General features: G+C 38.4%; 1 protein-coding gene across 1 annotated transcript in view; it reads left to right on the top strand.

Moving 5' to 3' along the window:
* The window catches only part of PKHD1 (PKHD1 ciliary IPT domain containing fibrocystin/polyductin), a 463584-nt gene that overhangs the window by 160188 nt on the left and 280311 nt on the right, over positions 1-23085 (top strand). Inside the window, 3 exon segments of the mRNA XM_050789247.1 lie at positions 17926-18136; positions 18551-18708; positions 21032-21223. Coding sequence (XP_050645204.1) covers positions 17926-18136; positions 18551-18708; positions 21032-21223 — 561 coding nt within the window.

Genomic DNA, 23085 nt, shown 5'->3' with positions numbered 1-23085 from the left:
CTGCTTTCCCCTGAGTTGGCTTCATTTTCAGTCAAACTCCACCCACATGGAGGCAGAAATGGCAGTCTTGTGGCTCCAGATGAAAGGGAATGCCTCTTTCCCAATGGCTGTTTGACCTCTGACCTAATTTCAACATTTCCCCATCACCATTTCACATCACTCCTTTTGTTTTTTCCTCCTTAGCTTTCAACATTATTTAATGTATTATGTATGGTTTACTTTTCACATTTTTTTGAATGTATTTTATTGCCTCTTCCAGAAGAATATATACATCGTGAGGGCAAGGATTTTCCTTTTTTTTTTTTATTCAAATCTGCATTGCCTAGAACAGTGCCTGGACTCATAATATGCTTTAAAAAATACTTTTTTTGCTTGAATAAGTGAATGAAAAACTTGAGCAAAAGCCTCAGGATTTTTTTTTTGCCCCATTTGAGTCATAAGGCATTTGAGAGAGAGAGAGTCAGAGAGAGAGAGAGACAGAGAGAGGAAGGCAGAGATAAAGAGGGAGAGAGAGAAAAAGAGAGAGAGAGAAGTAGATAGAGAGTCCAAGTCCAAAGGCGTAAGAACCAGGAAGACCAATGGTGTAAGTTATAGTCTGAAAACCAGCAAGCTGGAGATCCAAGAAGAGCCTATGCTTCAGTCTAAGTTTGAAGACCAGATAAGACCAATGTCTCAGTTCGAGTTACTTCATACTCAGCCTTTTTGTTCTATTCAGGCCTTCAGCTGATTGGATAAAGCTCATCCACATTAAGGAAGGCAATCTTCTTTACTTAGTCTACTGATTCAAATGTTAATCACATCTAGAAATACACACACACACACACACACACACACACACACACACACACAGAACAATTTACATTTAGCCAAAGGTCTGGGTACCCCATAACACAGTCAAGTTGATGCACAAAATTAACCATCACAGTCACCAAAGCAAACCTTATAACTGACTCTGTATCATAGTTTAGACAAACGAGGATTTCAAGTCTCTCATCTTAACACAAAGCTTCTCAAGGGAAAGTATCTAGCTCCAAGGTTCATCTCTTTCTTTCAAAATTTCTATAGTTTCCATTTTCCTGCTAGGATGTGAGGATCTTTGCTTGCATTCTGCATCTTCTCTAGATGAGCTTGACTTTGCTCTGTCATAGAGTCCTCACTCACTCATCTTCCTCTGGGTAAGTGTGAGGAGCCTGGGCTCTTGAAGTGGACTGCTTGGTCCAAATCCCATCTCTACCATGAACTAGCTAGTGGACCTTGAAAAAAAAATCTCAGTGTTTCAGTTCCCATCTATAAAGAGGACATTATTTTAAGATATTTCTCATGATATTTGTTATGTGGTTTAAATGAAATAAAACATGTAACGTACTTATCAGAATGGCAGATGTTGAGCAAGTACTCAATAAATGTCAGTTATTATCATTGTTATTATTTGTTTACACTTTCGATTTGGTGAAGTTGCCCCATTGTTAGTCTAAGGATGGGATGGTGTTTACTGTTTTCTATTAATCTCTCAGCTAGAAACCTGGCTGTCATTCTTGATACCTCCTTTATCATTCCTCTTATCATGTCCATCACTAAGTCTTGTTGATTTTAATTCTTGGATAATTTGTGAGCCCATATCCTTCTCTCTACCTCCATTACTGTCACCTTAGTTTATGGTACCTTCAACTTATGCCTAGATTATTGTGTAAGCTTTTAAACTTACCTTCTAGTTGTCACTTTTGTTCTTTCCAATTCATTCTTTGCCCTGGAGCCAAGGTGATCTTTTGAAAACACTTATCTGTTTATATTGTGCTGCTGCTCAAAACTCTTCAGTGGCTTTCTATTGTTTCTAAGGTAAAGTCCGAAATTTCTAGCGTGGCTATTAGGCACTGTTTGATTTAGGTTCCTGCTTAAACCTTCTGTCCTGTTTTTCAGCTGTCCCCCTTGGCCACCCTCATGCTTCAGTAGTAACCTTCTTTTAGGTTACTAAATGGTTAATGTGGTCTAGATCTTCATTTTTTACATTTTTGAGAACCACAAGAAACTCAACTTTGTTAAGTAAATGGAAAGCTACATAGGCAGAAGCTTGTGATTTTTCCTTCAAAGAGAATTCTTCCATATGCATCATCAAAGCAATACTATTAATAGTATTGCTTTCAGCCTGGTCATGGAAAAAGAGTATCATTGAATTGTGTGTTATATTCAGTATTTGTCAAAATTGGATTTTACCTAGATCCTGGCACTTTATAATTTTCAAAGCTGCTTCCCATTCTTTCCTCTCATTTAACTCTCACAATCACCCTGTGAAGCATGAAAGACTGGGATTGTTACTTTCATTTTGGAGATGATGAAACTGGGGCCTGGAAGAGGATGTAACTAAAACTCATTCCATTTTCTTCATGGACTTAAGACACACATGGGCTTGCTTCTATTTTGTGTACACATAGCTGGTATTTACTTGTGGCAGAAAGGCAGAATATATCTCTTTCTGAAACAGTCTCCTCAGTTTTAACTTTTTCAGCTTATTTTGAGATCTCAGTTGGGGCTTTCTGGCTTATAGCTTCCTTTGTAAAATCCTTGATAGAGGTACAAAGAACTGGTTTTTTTTACACCTTATTTACCTTTTAGTATTTCTATGAAGTTTTCCAATCTTTGTGATGGCAAATCTACAAATATTTTCTCTTATGGTTTCTGCCTTTGATTTTATGTTTATCAACTCTTTTCTGTACAAAGACTATATAAAAATTTACCTATTTGTTTTTTGGTTCTTTTATTACTTTTTGTTTTTCTTTTCTTTTTTTTTCACATTTGTGTCTGTCTTTAACTAGGGTCAGCAAACTATGAGCCATGGACCAAATCTGGTCCATTCCTTGCTTTTATACACAAAATTGTATTGAGGCACAGCCACACCCATTTGTTTAGGTATTATCTATGGCTGCTTTGCACTATAATGGCAAAGTTCAGTCATTATGACAGAGACCACATGGTCTGCAAACCCCAAACTCTTTACTATCTCCCTGATTTTTTACAGAAAAAAGTTATCAGACCCTTATTTTAATCAATCTAGAATTTATTCTGATATAGTTTATGTTAGTTATCTATTTTTTTTTTCAAATGAATAGCTAATTTTCACAGCACTGTTTATTCAACCATAGGCTAAAAAATGACACCCATGTATGTCCATGTCTTAATCCTTGGAACCCAGGAACATTACCTTAAAAAATTTCACAAAAGGGGGTTGGGCTCCAAGATGGCCAAATAGGAAGAGCACCAGTCTACAGCTCCCAGCGTGAACAACACAGAAGACGGGTGATTTCTGCATTTCCAACTGAGGTACCAGATTCATCTCACTGGGACTTGTTGGACAGTGGGTGCAGCCAACAGAGTGTGAGCCGAAGCAGGGCAGGGCATCGCCTCACCCAGGAAGTGCCAAGGGGTCGAGGAATTCCCTTTCCTAGCCAAGGGAAGCCATGACAGATGGTACCTGGAAAATCGGGACACTCCCACCCTAATACCGTGCTTTTCCAATGGTCTTAGCAAACAGCACACCAGGAGATTATATCCTGCGCCTGGCTTGGAGGGTCCCACCACCATGAAGCCTTGCTCACTGCTAGCACAGCAGTCCGAGATTGAACTGCAAGGAGACAGTGAGGCTGGGGGAGGGGCATCCGCCATTGCTGAGGCTTGAGTAGATAAACAAAGTGGCCGGGAAGTTCGAACTGGGTAGAGCCCACCGCAGCTCAACTAAGCCTGCCTGCCTCTGTAGACTCCACCTCCGGGGGCAGGGCATAGCAGAACAAAAGGCAGCAGAAACTTCTGCAGACTTAAACGTCCCTGTCTGACAGCTATGAAGAGAGTAGTGGTTCTTCTAGCATGGAGTTTGAGATCTGAGAACAGACAGTCTGCCTCCTCTAGTGGGTTCCTGACCCTGAGTAGCCTAACTGGGCTACCTCCCAGTAGGGGTTGACTGACACCTCATACAGCCAGGTGCCCCTCAGAGATGAAGTTTCCAGAGGAAGGATCAGGCAGCAACATTCTCTGTTCTGCAATATTTGCTGTTCTGCAGCCTCTGCTGATGATACCCAGGCAAACAGGGTCTGGAGTGGACCTCCAGCAAACTCCAACAGACCTGCAGCTGAGGGTCCTGACTGATAGAAGGAAAACTAACAAACAGAAAGGAATAGCATCAACATCAACAAAAACGACATCTACACCAAAACCCCATCTGTAGGTCACCATCATCAAACACCAACGGTAGATTAAATCACAAAGATGGGGAGAAACCAGACCAGAAAAGCTGAAAATTCTAAAAATCAGAGCGCCTCTTCTCCAAAGGATCGTAGCTCCTTGCCAGCAACGGAACAAAGCTGGACGGAGAATGACTTTGATGAGTTGACAGAAGTAGGCTTCAGAAGATCGGTAATGACAAACCTCTCCAAGCTAAAGGAGGATGTTCGAACCCATCACAAAGAAGCTAAAAACCTTGAAAAAAGATTAGATGAATGGCTAACTAGAATAAACAGCATAGAGAAGACCTTAAATGATCTGATGAAGCTGAAAACCATGGCACAAGAACTACATGACACATGCACACACTTTAGTAGCCAATTTGATCAAGTGGAAGAAAGGGTATCAGTGATTGAAGATCAAATTAATGAAATGAAATGAGAAGAGAAGTTTAGAGAAAAAGGAGTTAAAAGAAATGAACAAAGCCTCCAAGAAATATGGGACTGTGTGAAAAGACCAAATCTACGTCGGATTGGTGTACCTCAAAGTGTCAGGGAGAATGGAACCAAGCTGGAAAACACTCTTCAGGATATTATCCAGGAGAACTTCCCCAACTTATCAAGGCAGGCTAACATTCAAATTCGGGAAATACAGAGAACGCCACAAAGATACTCCTCGAGAAGAGCAACCCCAAGACACATAATTGTCAGATTCACCAAGGGTGAAATGAAGGAAAAAATGTTAAGGGCAGCCAGAAAGAAAGGTCCGGTTACTCATAAAGGGAAGCCCATCAGACTAACAGCGCATCTTTATAGCACTAAATTATAATTTATAGCACTAAATGCCCACAAGAGAAAGCAGGAAAGATCTAAAATTGACACTCTAACGTCACAATTCAAAGAACTAGAGAAGCAAGAGCAAACACGTTCAAAAGCTAGCAGAAGGCAAGAAATAACTAAGATCAGAGCAGAACTGAAGGAGATAGAGACACACACAAAAAAACCCTTCAAAAAATCAATGAATCCAGGAGCTGGTTTTTTGAAAAGATCAACAAAATAGATGGCTAGCATGACTAATAAAGAAGAAAAGAGAGAAGAATCAAATAGATGCAATAAAAAATGATAAAGGGGATATCACCACCAATCCCACAGAAATAGAAACTACCATCAGAGAATACTATAAACACCTCTATGCAAGTAAACTAGAAAATCTAGAAGAAATGGATGAATTCCTAGACACATACACCCTCCCAAGACTAAATCAGGAAGAAGTGCCTCTGAGCTAAAGGAGGATGTTCGAACCCATCACATTCAATCCCTGAATACACCAATAACAGGCTCTGAAATTGAGGCAATAATTTATAGCCTAGCAACCAAAAAAAGTCCAGGATCAGATGGATTCACAGCTGAATTCTACCAGAGGTACAAACAGGAGCTGGTACCATTCCTTCTGAAACTATTCCAATCAATAGAAAAAGAGGGAGTCCTCCTCACTCATTTTATGAGGCCAGCATCATCCTGATACCAAAGCCTGGCAGAGACACAACAAAAAGAGAATTTTAGACCAATATCCCTGATGAACATAGATGCAAAAATCCTCAATAGGCAAACTGAATCACGCAGCACATCATAAAGCTTATCCACTACGATCAAGTTGGCTTCATCCCTGGGATGCAAGACTGGATCAACATACACAAATCAATAAATGTAATCCATTATGTAAACAGAACCAAAGACAAAAACCATATGATTATCTCAATAGATGGAGAAAAGGCCTTTGACGAAATTCAACAGCGCTTCATGCTAAAAACTCTCAATAAACTAGCTATCGATGGGATGTATCTCAAAATAATAAGAGCTATTGATGACAAACCCACAGCCAATATCATATTGAATGGGCAGAAACTGGAAGCATTCCCTTTGAAAACTGGCACAAGACAGGGATGCCCTCTCTCACCACTCCTGTTCAACATAGTGTTGGAAGTTCTGGCCAGGGCAATCAGGCAGGAGAAAGAAATAAAGGATTTTAAATTAGGTAAAGAGGAAGCCAAATTGTCCCTGTTTGCAGATGACATGATTGTAAATTTAGAAAAACCCATAATCTCTGCCCAAAATCTCCTTAAGCTGATAAGCAACTTCAGCTAAGTCTCAGGATACAAAATCAATGTGCAAAAATCACAAGCATTCCTATACACCAATAACAGACAAACAGAGAGCCAAATCATGAGGGAACTCCCATTCACAATTGCTTCAAAGAGAATAAAATACCTATTCAATGTATAAGGGATGTGAAGGACCTCTTCAAGGAGAACTACAAACCACTGCTCAACGAAATAAAAGAGGACACAAACAAATGGAAGAACATTCCATTCTCATGAATATGAAGAATCAATATCATGAAAATGGCCATAGTGCCCAAGGTAATTTATAGATTCAATGCCATCCCCATCAAGCTACCAATGACTTTCTTCACAGAATTGGAAAAAAACTACTTTAAAGTTCATATGGAACCAAAAAAGAGCCCACATTGCCAAGACAATCCTAAGCAAAAAGAACAAAGCTGGAGGCATTACGCTACCTGACTTCAAACTATACTACAAGGCTACAGTAACCAAAACAGTATGATACTGGTACCAAAACAGAGAGCTAGACCAATGGAACAGAACAGAACCCTCAGAAATTATACCATATATCTACAACCATCTGATCTTTGACAAACCTGACAAAAATGAGAAATGGGAAAAGATTCCCTATTTAATACATGTTGCTGGGAAAACTGGCTAGCCATATGTAGAAAGCCCAAACTGGATCCCTTCCTTACACCTTATACAAAAATTAATTCAAGATGGATTAAAGACTTAAATATTAGACCTAAAATCATAAAAACCCTAGAAGAAAACCTAGGCAATACCATTCAGGACAAAGGCATGGGCAAAGACTTCATGACTAAAACACCAAAAGCAATGGCAACAAAAGCCAAAATTGACAAATGGGATCTAATTAAACTAAAGAGTTTCTGCACAGCAAAAGAAACTACCATCAGAGTGAACAGGCAACCTAAAGAATGGGGGAAAATTTTTGCAATCTACCCCTCTGACAAAGGGCTAATATCCAGAATCTACAAAGAACTTAAACCTATTTACAAGAAAAAATCAAATAACCCCATCAAAAAGTGGGTGAAGGATATGAACAGACACGTCTCAAAAGAAGACATTTATGCAGCCAACAGACAGAGGAAAAAATGCTCATCATCACTGGCCATCAGAGAAATGCAAATGAAAACCACAATGAGATAGCATCTCACACCAGTTAGAATGACAATCATTAAAAAGTCAGGAAACAACAGGTGCTGGAGAGGATATGGAGAAATAGGAACACTTTTACACTGTTGGTGGGACTGTAAACTAGTTCAACCATTGTGGAAGACAGTGTGGCGGTTCCTCAAGGATCTATAACTAGAAATACCATTTGACCCAGCCATCCCATTACTGGGTATATACCCAAAGGATTATAAATCATGCTGCTATAAAGACACATGCACATGTGTGTTTATTGTGGCACTATTCACAATAGCAAAGACTTGGAACCAACCCAAATGTCCATAATGATAGATGGGATTAAGAAAATGTGGCACATATACACCATGGAATACTATGCAGTCATAATAAAGGATGAGTTCATGTCCTTTGTAGGGACATGGATGAAGCTGGAAACCATAATTCTGAGCAAACTATTGAAAGGACAGAAAGCCAAACACTGCATGTTCTCACTTGTAGGTAGGAATTGAACAATGAGAACACTTGGACACAGGAAGGGGAACATCACACACCTGGACTTGTCATGGGGTTGGGGGAGGGGAGGAAGGATAGCATTAGGAGAAATACCTAACATAAATGACGAGTTAATGGGTGCAGCACACCAACATGGCACATGTATACATATGTAACAAACCTGCACGTTGTGCACATGTACCCTAGTACTTAAAGTATAATAAAAAAATATTTGGCCAAAGGGATTTTGCGGATGTGATTAAAGATCTTAAAATGAAGAATTTATCGTGGGTCATCCACGTGGACCCCACATAATCACATTGGTCCTTATAAGAGAGATATGGGAAGTCAGTCAGAAAAGAAGGTGATGTGATGATGGTAGCAGAGATAAAAGTGATATGCTTTGAAGTTGGAGGAAGTAGTCATAAACCAAGGACTACAGGCAGCTATTAGATGCTGAAAAAGGCAAAGAAATAGTTTTTCCTCTCAGAGCCTCTAGGAGCAAGCATCCATGTCAACACCTTGACTTTATCCCAGTGAAACTAATTTCAGAATTCTGCCCTTCGGAATGTTAAGATAATAAATTTGTATTGTTTTAAAAGATTGTATTTTGTGGTAATTAGTTACGGGAGCAATAGAACTCGGTATGTTTCTTGATACAGCAATGCCACTTTCAGGATTTTATCTTAAGGAGATGACCATAAGTATGCACAAAAATTATGCCCAAGAACTCAAACAATTCAATAATAAGAAGACAACCTTATTTAAAAAATGAGCAAAGGACCTAAGTAGACATTTCTTACAAGACAATATACAAATGGCCAATGGGAATATGAAAAGTGCCCAACATCACTAATCATCAGGGAAATGCAAGTTACAACCACAATGAGCTATCATCTCACACCAGTTAAAATGACTGTTACTGAAAAGATAAAAGATAAGTGTTGGTGAGGATGTGAAGAAAAGGGAATAAGGGCAGGGACCGGCTGCTCACGCCTGTAATCCCAGCACTTTGGAGGCAGAGGCGGGCGGATCACGAGGTCAGGAGATCGAGACCATCCTGGCTAACCCGGTGAAACCACGTCTGTACTAAAAATACCAAAAAAATTAGCTGGGTGTGGTGTCGGGTGCCTGTAGTCCCAGCTACTCCAGAGGTTGAGGCAGGAGAATGGCGTGAACCCGGGAGGCCGAGCTTGCAGTGGGCCGAGATCGCGCCACTGCACTCCAGCCTGGGAGACAGAGCGAGACTCCATCTCAAAAACAAAAACAAATAAAAAACAAAACAAAACAAAAGAAGTAGAGGGATTAAGGCCTTGTACACTGTTGGTGAGAATGTAAATTAGTACAGCCATTATGGAAAGCAGTATAGAAGGTCCTCAAAAAATTAAAAGTAGAACTACCATGTGATCCAGCAATCCCATTTCTGAATATATGTAGGGAAGGAAGGGAAATTAGTATGTTGAAGAGATCATTGTACCCTCATGTTAATTGCAGCGTTATTCACAATAGCTAAGACATGGAATTAACCTAAGTGTCATTCAATAGATGAATGACTAAAGAAAACATGGCATACAATGGAATACAATTGAACCTTAAAAAAGAAGGAAATTCTGTCATTTGTGACAACATGGGTGAACCTGAAGGACATATGCAAAATGAAAAAAATTCAGGCACGGAAAGAAAAATACCATATGATCTCACTTATGTGTCCACATGTCTGCAAAGCTGAGCTCATAGAAGTAGAGGAAGAATGGTAGTTGCCAGTGGCTGCGAGGAAGGGGATTGGGGAATGGGTACAAAGTTTTAGTTAGCAAAGATTAGGTAACTTCTGAAGATCTATTGTACAGCATAGTGATTATAGTTAATATTAATATATTGTATACTTGAAAATTGCTAAGAGAGTAATCTTAAATGTTCTTACCACAAGACATTGATAAATATGTGAAGTCACAGATATGTTAACTAGCTTGACTTAATTTTTTCATGTTGTATACATATATATCATCATGTTGTACACCATAAATATATATAATTTTTATTTGTCAATTAAAAATAGTAAAAAATTCATGTTTAAGAATACTGACATCTACATTGCCTATCAGAGCAAAATATTGGAACAAATTAAATATGAAGAAATAAGGGATTAGAAAATAAAATACACATATTTAAATGAAATACTGTGATACCATCATGGTGACAAATAATACATAATAGAGCTGAAAGACGTTCCCACTCTATTAAGTAAAGTGAATTCACAAAAATGGTATGTACTTAATTATAGTATTTTTTGCTTAAATGTGAAATTTTGTTAATCTATGAACATAGAAAAGTAATGATAGAAAAAATGCATATTAATCTGTTGTATTAAGATCTGGAGTAGTTTTGTCTTTTTTTTTTTTTTTTGCTTCTCTATGGTTTTATTTTAAACATTATACTTTTGTTGCTTTTCTTAAAAGAAATTATGTTACTAAAAATTGGCCCTTTCTCTCCTCACTGTCACCTCCACTCCAAATCATAAATAATGGTGATGATTATCAAAATGATTATCTGATCAAAAATCCATCTGGATTTGTATCTCTCTGGGGGACAATGAACAGAAGGAGGTATTAAAGACATTTTGTAGAAGCCTTTAGCTGTGACCAAGTGAATTTTGCATCTCTAAGAGGATGTTTGTTGAAGTGGCCTGACATCCTTACAGGAGCTAGAAACAGGGTCCCAGATGTTTCCACTTATATTACAGTGTACTGTTTCCTGGGCATTTTAAGCTTTATCCTTTGATTCTTCTCAGTCACTTATTTTGAATCAAAGTAGCAGCAGTAAAGCTCCAATTGAGTAGAAACAAAAGATAGCTTTTTTAAAAAAAATACCTATATAAAAGGCCATTAATCAAAGTATGGCTGATTGTACCTTTCAAATCTCAGTCCTTAGTTAGCCTTGATCTAAACCCTTGTGCCAAAGGAATGGGAAGAGACTCATGCTCAGCATTGGGAAAAGACTTTGTGCCCGACTCCTTTTCATCACAGTGTAGGCATGTTTGCTGCTCAGCTGTGGATACAGCTAGTTGATCTGCACATTCAGAGGATCATCCTGGCCCACCTTCTCCTTTCTAGCCACATGTGTCCTGCTTAGTCAGTACCACTGTAGATGGACCAGTGATGATACAGAAGGCTCACAGTGCAGGTACATAGCTGAGTTCACACAGGCTTCCCCACTAGATTTTGCCTTCATTTGGGAAATCACAGCATGTGGTTCTCAAGGAAAGAGGGAAGTGGTCTGTGAAGAATGCCCCATTCCATCTCTTTGGACTGCCAAATATCCTTATATTAATGCTAATGTCACGGTCTTGTTTTCTGAAGTATAGTGAACTGGATTGCTCCCAATTCATAAATGGTTTAGGTTCAAAAAGTACCCTTGTAAGTTGGTTGTTTGGAACTTGGAATACATTTTTCTTAAACCTCATGGTTACGTATCCAGGTAAGTCCTCAAAAGTCTCTTTCCACTAAATCTCCTTGCTGTCTAATGCCAGTGGGAATACAGCGTCTGGCCACTGAGTTTAAGATAAATCATGTCAGAAAGTAAGTCTATTTCTAACCTGGGATATCAGGGGGATTTCTTTCTCCATTTAGGCTTTACTGTCTCAATTCTTTTTTTTTAAATTGAGTACTAGTAATAGGGCACTCTCAGTCCTTCTTCCCTAAGGGTAGCTTCTGTTGCCCAGAGGTGGGTGTCTGCCACAGTATATACAGGAGGAGCCAGTACAGATGCGAGGTGAAGGAATCAGCAACTGATGGACTTTCTCTAACTCCTTTGGTTACTTCTCACCTCCTGCTGTTGTTAGAGAACATCCCCGGAGAATCCAGAGCAGATGCTGATGGGAGGAAGGCAGAAATGAGGAACAATGGAAAGGCAGGATTTTCCCATCTTTCTCCCTTCAAAGCTCACATTCTGCTACTATGCATCCTACCTTCTACTGGCAGAGGGATGAAATGAACTGTGGGAAACATGGTTTGGGCACAATAGATACTGAGTGGGCATCCAGACCTTAACAATAGCAGAAAAGAGACAGGGAATGGAGAGAAATGAGCCCCTAGTTGCATCCAGGAATAAGACTTTCTCTTTACTGCATTATTTTGTCTCTTTATGGGTAAGCATACATCTTACCCATAAGGAGATATACATATATATATATATATATATATATATATATATATATATCTTTACAAATATATATAAAGTAAATGTATATATTTATATATATAAAGTATATTTACAAATATATATAAAGTAAATATATATATACACCCACATATATATATACATATATATATTTGTTTATATAACTATTTCAAATACAACTTGAGGTCTTTAAAACAGGTCAACAAAGTCTTGCATTATTTTGCCCAGTCCTCTTCGTGTGCTCCAGAGGTCTGATATCTATTTAGTTCCTAGAGTAACACATCAGGCTCTCTGTTTGCCTACTGGCTGGCTCTTGTTTGTCTTAGGATTTGACGCATTCTCCCCAATGTACAGTAAGTCCATTTTCTTACTAAGGATTTTCTTCTCTTAGTTTGATATGTGTACTATGGGCTTAAAACTGTTTCACAATAATGTGATTTCTTAGATTTCATCCCAAATATTCATTTGGTGGTTTCCAAATAATTTTTAGGATAAGCTCTAAGTGCTATGGGAGGGCCTGTGAGACATTTTTGGGTGAATCCTGCTCACCTCTTCAGAGTGAAGGGACAGTCACTAGGTGCCTATACCTTCTGTACACTTGTACTCTGGCCATGCCACATATGTAGTGGTTATTTGAATGTCCCCCACCATCGTACACATCATTGTCGTTGCCTAGGGTACTCTTCCCATTTTGTCATCAGGCCCACTTTGGCTTGTCCTTCAAGACCCAGCTCAGTTATCACCTTTTCTGGGAAGCATTCCTGGAAAGGACCACTCCCTTGGTGTGACTGCAGTGCTCCATGTCTGTACATCACTGAATGTCACTCTGCACCTTGCACAGTGCACTTCTGATTTTTGTCTGTCTATTTCTTATACTGGTCATGGGGCCTGGAGGAAAGGGACTGTGTTCTTTGTGTTTGTCTTCCTAGTGCTTGACAAATGTTCATCCACACACAATACAGCATTCAATGTTTTGCTGTGGATAATGGTGATGTTGCATCCAGAAATCAGGGGGAAATAATGTGTATATATTTGAGGACAATATTTCTAGATTTTTTGTGAGTTCCTTTATTTCTATTCTGATGCAAACATTATTTTAATAAATTATCCTTTTCTTTCTCCTTCCTCTCTCTTTCTTTTATCTTTCTTTCTCTCTCTCTCCCTCTCTCCCTCTCCCACCCTAAATGGTTTTGAAAGGCCTTGGCAGTTATTCTTAGAATAAAGATTTAAGTCCTACAAAATAAACAAACAGAGGACAATTAGTGATTTTAAAGTGTGTTAACCCACAAAGATTATTTTCTTTTTCTCCATGCCCATTTAGTAAGAATGGTTCTCTGAGACTGTGTAATTATGGATGAATGACATTGAAATGCTTGAACAATAATTTGTAGGAAATACAATTATGAGTAGAAGTCATTAGTGGGAGTAAATGAGTAGTTTGTTGGTTAACAGGTCAACATCGAAAGCCCAGAGTAATTAAACATAGTATTAAATTACAAGTTAAAAGCATAGTCCTTTTTCATTTAAGCATATTCATAAATTATTGAGCTTTTTATACTGTAGTTTTATGTGTTTTTTGATTTGTGGTACAGAAAGGAAGGGAGCTACCCAACCTGGGTTTCAATAGTTCTATGAACAGAAATGACTCAGATGTAAAATGTGTGCAATGCTTTCTTCATCAGAGAAGTCAGTTGGTCCACCTTGTATGACATTTAAATAACATTTATGAAGTAATGAGAATAATTTTTTGAACATCAAAGCTAATTGGGTGCAGTTAATTTGCAGCTATTTCCAGAGGCTACAAATTCCATTTACTTGTCTAGTTCTCTGGTCTTAGATTCAGAAGAACTAGTTTCAGAACTTTGTGCTGATATCTATTACCATATAATCTTGTCCTTGAAGAATCATAGTTTCCTATCTGTACAATCTGTTAAAATAAATAACAAAAATAAAAAACCAAAGATTTCTTACTTGACAATGAAACTAGTTTGCACAGGTTGGGGTTATTCTAAGTTTTCAATAAATGTTTGTAATTTTTTCTGCTGTTTACATATTGAATATTATATACTCACTTGGGCATATGTCTGATGGGAGTTTACGAGTGAGTGCCTGGAAGGCAATACTTAAAACAGCTCATTTGAACCACTATGAATTGAATGTTAATTATGTGTCCAGTGCTGTGTTAGGAATTGTGCCAAATATAAAGGAGACATGAGGCAGGGGCACAGCAGTCATGGTGCCACCTGTAAGTTGGAGAGAGAAGACACATGCACTGTAGTAATTTCAGGATGATTTAGTGCTAAGAGACGTGGGACTGACTATTGGTTATATAACTGAAGTCTCCCCAGGCTACCCTGAGCCTGCTCAGCCTGTGGATATTTCAATAGTGATAAAAAATTTTACTGTCTGTGGCCCCCGACTCACACAAAACCTTCTCCCCTTTTTAGCATTTCTGCTTGCTTCTAAGTGTTCTCACAATGTGTTTTCTGTGAGTTCATCTGTCTGCCTTAGTCACCATGAGACATCTTTCATGTTCTTTTCCTCCTACTTTGGCTTCTTGGTCATTGTTCTCCATTCAGGAAGGTAGTAGGGGCTGCCTCATCCCTGCATCTACTGCTGGTACCTGCCATGAGAGTACTGAACACATGGGTTTGAAGGTTCAGGCTTTCATTGAAAACCCCTAGGTGTGGGAGTGTGCTGTGCCCCATGATGAAATATGGCAACTGTCTCTGCATGCTGCTCAGAGTCCCACCTGATCAACTGGACACCAAGACTCTGGGGTGCTGGTTTCTCCATCTCATTTGTGATTTTATGCATTCAGGATGTATTTATGGAACACTTATTATGTGCTAGACACTGTGAAAGGCATTGATGTTGTCACGGTGAACAAACATAGGTATGGTTTTTGCTGTTGTGTTTAGTGGGGGAGACAAATTCTAAGTATAGAAATAGAGGCCAAATCGCAGTTGTGTTAAGTGTGAGAAAGGAGACAGCCATGGTGATATGACAGATTATGATACAGGGTTTGTCTTCTCAGCAAGTCTTGGAGGCTTCTCTCAGGATTACGCTCTAAGAAATGCAGCAGAGTGAATTGGTGAGAGAATCTTAGGCGGGGCAGCATCAGGTGACAAAGCCATCTGGAGAGTTCCTCCAAATTCTTCCCTCAGGTTCAGTCATAGATCCTTGTGGTCAAGAGAGAGGGCCTGTATCTGAGATTGACGCCATCTCTTCTCTGTCATCTTCTTTTCTCCCATCTGTTTCTTTGAGCAAACTTCCTCCCCCACACAAAGCAGCTCAAATAAATGGCTCACAAGCTACCCAGACATGCTTGGGAATGCCTAAATCCCAGAGGTACATCCAGATTTTGCTGAAGGAATGATCTCATGGATCACTACAAGGTCTGTAGGAGGAAGTGAAGATGAAGTGTGTTCTGAAATTCATTGAAAAGATCGGGTTTGAGTCGTGCTTTAAAAGGATAGATGAAGAGAAAGAAGCAAGGACATGAGTGGAAAGGACAAAATTGACAAAAGATTAGAGGCAGGATGATCCTGCTAAATGAGAATAGGTAAAGAGATTGGGCTTCTTGGAACAGAATTTATTAAGAAATCAGAGACCATAAAGTGGGGTCACATTATGGAGAGTCTTTAAAGTCGAGCAGGAAGTTTGAGACTTTGTTACTGAGTATTGCAGGAAAATACTGCAGATTAATGGATAAAGAAGGGATGTAATTAAAATAACTTAGCAGCATTTCTTTTGTTTTAAAAAAAGGACATAAGGAGGAATACTTAAAGGAATAAAAGCTGTAAGAGGGTCTAGCTCAGATAATTATTACAATAGTTTTAAGATGATAGTACTCATCTAAATGTCAATACCTACTATGTAGCTAGAAATATGAGCCCAACACTCATTAAACACCCAGGCTTAATGTTTTAACCACACACATAGAGACGTTATTTTTGCAATGAGAGTGAATAAGTTATAAGATAGTTTTACTGGTTTCTAGAGGCTCTGTCAATATTTAAAAAGATGTAACTTTTTGTTAATAGTTAAAAAAATATACTTCAAAAATTATCTGTGAATTTTTTTCATCCATTCAGAGTTGACCATTATTTATAGGAGTAATTAGTTGAGATAGACCTTTGTGGTCTCTACTGTCAGTTCTGCCATGTGTAGCTTACATGTTGATAGTCACATAGTAGGTGTTTGTTGCATATTAACTGAGAATTGTAAACATTGATCACAGAGTCTGACAACATTTTATCTTGGATAAACGTTTTTTATGCTTGGTAGAGATTTTTCTATGAAGACATTCAAGAATGGGTTATAAAAATTCACATATATATGCATATACATATAAATACATCTTATTTCATTTTATTGTTTCCAAAGGTTAAGATATACAAACAAGAAATAAAATTAAAATTATTTTCTTTTGGGATGATTTATGTCTTAATTTTCACCTGCTCTATAATTAGAAATTTTGAACTCTGTACATTTTTTAAGACAAAATTATTGCCCAAGTAAACTTCAGAAATTACAACATTAACCCAGAGACCTTTCTAAGCCTAGAACAACATTATTGGTACAAGTGCTTATGCACAGAGAGACCAATAAATAAAGAGGAAAGTTTAAAATAATTTGAAAATGATTTATTGTCGGCCACCTCTGTAGTTAGAGATTCAAGTATTATTACTTTACTTTAGTACAACAAGGGAGGACAGTAACTTGCTGCGGGCTAAAGGTAAATTATCATCTATTGCAAAAGAGGAAGGAAATGTACTACAGAAAGAAGAAGGAGTAGGGAGTAAGCCATGTGTTTTCTGAAGTATTCAGATAATGCCTTGAAAAAAATCTGTGCCTTGATCCTTGCTGGAAAAGACCAGAATAAACTGTGAGACAGATGATCTTCTTGAATTTTTGATAATTAGAGATTAGCGTGCTGGTATGGGGATGGTCAGGTGGGTAAATTGGAGTGTAATACAAACGAAGTTATCTAGAACCACAAGTTGCCCTTCTTCAACTGCATTCAGCAGTCTTATATTAGATAGGTCTAGTTTTTATAGTTTGAAGGGATCATTTAATACACCAAGACTTATGACAACTCTTAAGAGATAATTTTTGTTTTCCACTCTATTTTTGTTATTTGTGAAGTCTTCATATTGGAAATTAGTTATGGAGGTCTATGTCAGAAAGTCTAGAAACCACTTATTTTTACTTGGAATAAAAAAGAGGTGGTAAAATTTCATCCTCACACACAGTGTGACACAGAAAAGGAAGAGAAAGGATTAACATACACTTAGGGTCTATTATGTGGTAAGATCCAAGCTAGATGTTTCTTAGATACTATTTCATTGAATCTTTCTGAAACCCTATGATGGATGACCCTGCTACTTCTGTTTTTAACTGAGGAAACTTAAGCCCGCTCATCAAGTTTATTACCCGAAAGAATGGGGTTAGAATATGACAAGACTGTGATTCAAATATAAGTGTAATCTGACCACAATTCTTGTGCTTTTTACACATTGCTGTTCTCTATTCTGAATTACTTTTATTGACTTCTTTTTACAGATAAAAAGAAAACTAATGTCAAACAAAATAAAACAAAACTAATATAAAAAAAAATGGTGCTTATCTATCCTGAAGCTTGCTTTTCCAGATCTTATTTTACGGGATTCTTTGGCTAAATAACATCACATTTATTAATGATTAAATTAATCATGTTTTGATTAATGATTAAATTATCTGGACAACTTTTCCTCGGGCTGCTTTAGGTTCACTACCAGAAGTAATTGTCACCCGTCTTCGAGCAACTGCCCATGCCCGAGACACAGTGTTGGCTTTAGAAGATGCTGTGGACTGGCACCCTGGGGATGAAGTTGTCATAATCAGTGGAACAGGTGTTGAAGGTGCCAAACCGATGGAAGAGATTGTCACCGTGGAAACTGTGCAGGATACAGACCTCTATCTTAAGTCACCTTTGAGGTACTGAGTGTCAGCTTGGCTAAGTTGACATGGATGAAGATGAGATTTTAACTGTGTTGGACTCTGAACATTTGTATTGGGGTCTTTCAATGATATATTTCTTCTGCATTAAATAATGCTAGACATTTGGAAAAGAAAATTAAAAAGCATGAAATGTTTTGAAGATTTAGACTTTGTAAGTTAGTTTTTCTTGTGACTCTCTAGAACTTCTGTCTTACACAAATGATTAGGGCAATGATCAGCATAATTTCTAATTTTCATGCACTTGTGTCTATAGTTCACTATTTGGTTTTGAGTTTCTAAAGAAACATGAATAGATCCCCAAAGGAAGAATTATGTTAATCTAGTGGCTTATTATTCCTAGTAAGATTTGGAGTGATGTCCTCAGTTCTATCATCCTCTTTTTTTCCCCAGATATTCTCACAACTTTACAGAGAATTGGGTGGCTGGAGAGCACCATATTTTAAAGGCCACTGTGGCTCTGCTCAGCAGGAGTATTACCATACAAGGAAATCTCACTAATGAGAGGGAGAAGCTGCTTCTTTCATGCCAGGAGGCCAATGCTCCAGAAGGTAGAAGAATATTTTGTTGGAAAGTCCAGTGAGCAAAAAGAATATTCTTACTGTTCGATGATAGATGGCATTGCTATGGTTGACCTGTTTCAAAATAGAATAGGCCCTTAACCTTTGGATGCCAATAATTTTCTGTAGTTTTCAGAATGTTCTTGATTGTCATTTCATCCTCCTCCCTGCCCCACTGCCCAATACCCTTGTGAAAAAGATAGACAAAAGACAAAAGAAATGAAAGATTACTGCTCTGGGGAAAATATTTCTATTAAACAACTCAATCTGAAGAGTTGAATTACATTTCATTTCTGGGTTCGATGTTAAAATTCCAGGCCACTTCTAATATTTTTAGGAAAGTCATATGCCAGAGTTCTGGACTCAGGCAGCACATTCTTACTGATTAGACTTGTAGGGCTCCCCCATCCCCTTTTCGGGATTTGTTTTCTGAGTGAACTACCACATACTTTAGGTAAGTGGTGGAAAAAGTCAATTTATCTTCTAGTAGAATAGCAGGCACTGAATCACACTGATGTGCCTATTAAGCATCTATTTCAGGGATGGTTAGTTTAGTAGGTTATGTTTTGGTTTCCCAGGCTGTAGATTATGAGGCTTTCACAAGTTGTGAAGACATCATTTGTCAACTTTGGTCCAGGATGGTGTGGGTGTCAAGGATGACTTCCAGGCATGAGCTCTGGATGGATGATGAGGCTATTTACTGGGATGGGAAGGGGAGCAGGTTTTGGGGTGGGAGAGTGGCAATCGTGAGTTTAATTTTGTATATGTTGTAACTGAGATGCCAGGCCAGCAACTGTGTAGAGATGTCTGGTAATGTGTGGAGCCTGGAAGAAAGGTCGAGGCTGGAGTTAAAGATTTGAGTTGTGTCTAAATATAGGTGCATGTGAGTATAATGTTGTCATGTGGTTGGGTATGGGGAGTTGTTAGAAGTAGAGAGGGAGTTTGACCTCACCTCCCTCCCTACAAATCATCTACTCACAAATGTGTCATTCTAAAAAGAATGTTTGGATAACAGTGGGTTCACTTCCATCAACTGCCCAACTTTATCTATTCTACAGAATTGGGATCTTCATTCTTTTCAAACTTCCTTCGTATTGTGAGATCATATTTTGCCAAATATTGCATTTGATCATGCTGCCAGTAAGACCATGCTTCTAGGTTTAAGCCACTATAAATCTGTTAGCCCCAAATGGAAAACATCCTTGATTTCATCACAAATCATAAATATAACTACAATATTCTCAAAATAAGCCATTCTTTTTCTGTGTGGGGCTGGAGTGTGGAACAAGGTAGTTGAATTTAATAACACAAGGCCTGTCCATTTGAAAATCTTATGGATCACTGGCACAAATAATCAAATTGTGATAAAGCATGCAAATATAAATATCTCTTCATTCACCTCTTCCCTGGGTGTTAGCAAATGACTGGATTCTGAAATTTACTGTGGTATGATACAGTGTTTTATATTATTAGTGCTTCTTTGGATCATTAACATGAAAAATCTTTATTATTCAATTGGAGAGATGATTTATTCTCCAGATTAGTTTGTACCACCAAATGCCATGTATCAGCAGAAGGTGCCCTGGATCCTGAGGTCACAACATTTTGGTAGCAATAGTAGTTGTGTGTGTTCGGTCCAGGTGGTTTGATGCCCTCCCTAGCATTCATAGCTGTGTGTGTTAGTTCAGGTGGTTGCTGTCCTCACTAGCATTTGTAGTTGTGTTTATTAAGTGCAGGTTGCTGCCGTCCTCACTGGTGGCACAGCTGGGGAAGTAGGTGTTGGTGCAGGAGCTGCTCAGTTGCTTCTCTGAAGTCCTTTGACATTTCTGTGTTAGCATTATTGCTAAGCCCCCAAACCATAAAACAGCACAGTAATGGGGAAACCTCATTGGACAGCTTAAGATTAAAAAGTGCTGTTATTATATTCAGTGCTAGCATGTCTTTCCTACAATTATCAACCACAAGAAGGTCATTTTATTGCATATTTCCTCCAGAGGATCTTTTGGATTGAAATAAGCATCTATTTAGGTTGGGTTTGTGGGTTATAGTCTGACTCTTTGTGACAGTAATTAAGGTGATTGATTTGGGAGTTTCTTGAAAAAATAGAATGAAGGCAACATCATGTCCTGTTTATCAGATCTTTTAATTAATAACCTACAGAGGAGAATCAAAGAAAAGGGGAAATAAGATTATTAAATGAAATAAACAATAATGTTTTTTTCCTTGGTGCTGACAGTACCTTTCAAACTGGGAGATTTGTCTAGAAGCATGTTCTACATGCATTAGGTTCTCTGGACTTTATTTTGTGTTTCAGGTAATATGCAGCACTGTTTGTATTCCATGAGCGAGAAGATGCTGGGATCCAGGGATATGGGAGCCAGAGTGATCATTCAGTCCTTCCCAGAAGAGCCCAGCCAGGTCCAGTTGAAGGGAGTGCAGTTTCGAGTCTTGGGGCAAGCCTTCCATAAGCATCTGAGCTCACTCACTATGGTGGGAGCTATGAGAGGTAAGGGGGCCCAGACCTAGGACCTTCTCATGTTGCTTTCTTCCATGTTTAAGGCACTACATGCATGGGGGAATGATAGATGATATGTGGAATTTGAGGGATTTAGAGATGGATAATTGTTATATTCTAGGTCTGTGGTTCCCAAACTTTAGTATGCCTAAAAAAATCACTTGTGGAGCTTATTAAAATTCAGAGTTATAGACCTTACCCCAACAAATTCTGGTCTAAGGTAGGCTTAGGAATGTGTATTTTAAATATACAAACCTTTTGATTCTGGAACAGGCAGTCCAAGGAGTCCACTTTGAGAACTATCACTATAATATAGCACACGAGAGTGAACCACACAATCACGTGTTTTGAATTCTGTCTCTACCATTTACTAGCTTTGTGACTACAGGTGAATTGGCATTACATTATCAACACTGTGGGAGTCCAGACACTTCTATGTAAAGTTGTCCTAAATCAGAGGAATCTTTTGCCTGGGGAAATGAGGGGGAATGGGCCGAAACCCAGGTGCTTTTTCTGGGAATGAGGAGTAGATACATGTGCAGATCTTGGCCAGACATGAAGATGTAAGAAGGGAGCAGGAAACACCAAATTCAGGTGAGAACAACTAGGCGAAAAACAAGATCAGAATCAGAAAAAGAGAATATGACCCAATGCACTGACAGAAGTTCTAAAATCAAAGTTGAATGTAGGAACATCCAGGGCAAAAACTCATTACCAAAAGCTGATATGCAGAGAATCACATAATGGGGGTGCAGATGCCAAGTCACGAGGACAGCAACTCCATTTCTGAGTGATCCTCCCCATTCATCAGCACTTTCAATACCCACACATTCAAGCTTTGCCTTCCTTAAAGAGGTGGTGCTCCAGGGGTTCAGAGGTTGATGCCTGACAAAGGACATCAGGGCATACATTGTTCAGGTGGCTCTTGAGAGACACTAGGATTCTAACAGGTAATGGCAAAGTAATCCTTGAGGTCATTGAGGGCAGGATTCTGATCAGGCAAAAGCAACATTTTCCTTCATTTCAAATTATCTGTATGCTAAAGAAGTCTATTTATTCTAATTTTTCCAATCTCTTTTTATTTATTTGAGTCATTTAGGGGGATGGCTCCCGAAATGTGCTTTGGATCGATTAGTATCCTTATTTCCTTCTCTCTGGTTCTTTGGTCAGCTGTGTGTAGCACTGCAGAATATTTGACATGTGGCCAATTCAATAAAAAAGAGGGTAGCAGTCACAAATAAGTTATCAATTGAACATAAACAAAGCCCTTCCTTGATGAAATTTTACCTAACCTATCTCTCCCACCTCTGTTTCAATCAGAGTAGCTGCACATTCATCTATTTTTATAGACATTTTATATTTTGGTTTTAGTTTTGAAAAAGAGTTCAATGCTTTAAAATAAAAGTTTGAAAATTACTGCATTAATACATTATTACCTGTAAATCCCTGTTAAAATGCAGAGGCTAGAAACTTTTGGAATACTCATCAAGGAATTTTTTATTGTTTAACACCCTGAAGCCCCTCATGTCCTATGCGGCTAATTACTCCCTGCTACTAGAGTTAGAAGGCATTGGGATCTTTGAACAGTACTTTAAAAAATATTTAATTTAATTTTAAGTTCCAGGATACATGTGCAGGATGTGCAGGTTTTTTACATAGATAAATGTTGCACAGTACTTTTTAAAGATTCACCAGTCCCAGTATTCTGCCCTTAGAGCTACACAAACACATCAGTACTTATTGGTTGTTCACATGGTCAGGCATATTCTGTTTGAGTGATGTGGTGAAGATTCTGTGCAGCACGGGCAGTGTTTTCTACAGAAGTAGATATGGGTGGGTTAATTTATTGGGAT

This window comes from Macaca thibetana, chromosome 4 (assembly GCF_024542745.1).
Source record: "Macaca thibetana thibetana isolate TM-01 chromosome 4, ASM2454274v1, whole genome shotgun sequence".
Classification (NCBI taxonomy): Eukaryota; Metazoa; Chordata; class Mammalia; order Primates; family Cercopithecidae; genus Macaca; species Macaca thibetana.
The sequence above is the reverse complement of the archived record's forward strand: the minus strand, read 5'-3'. Positions and strand labels throughout refer to the sequence as shown.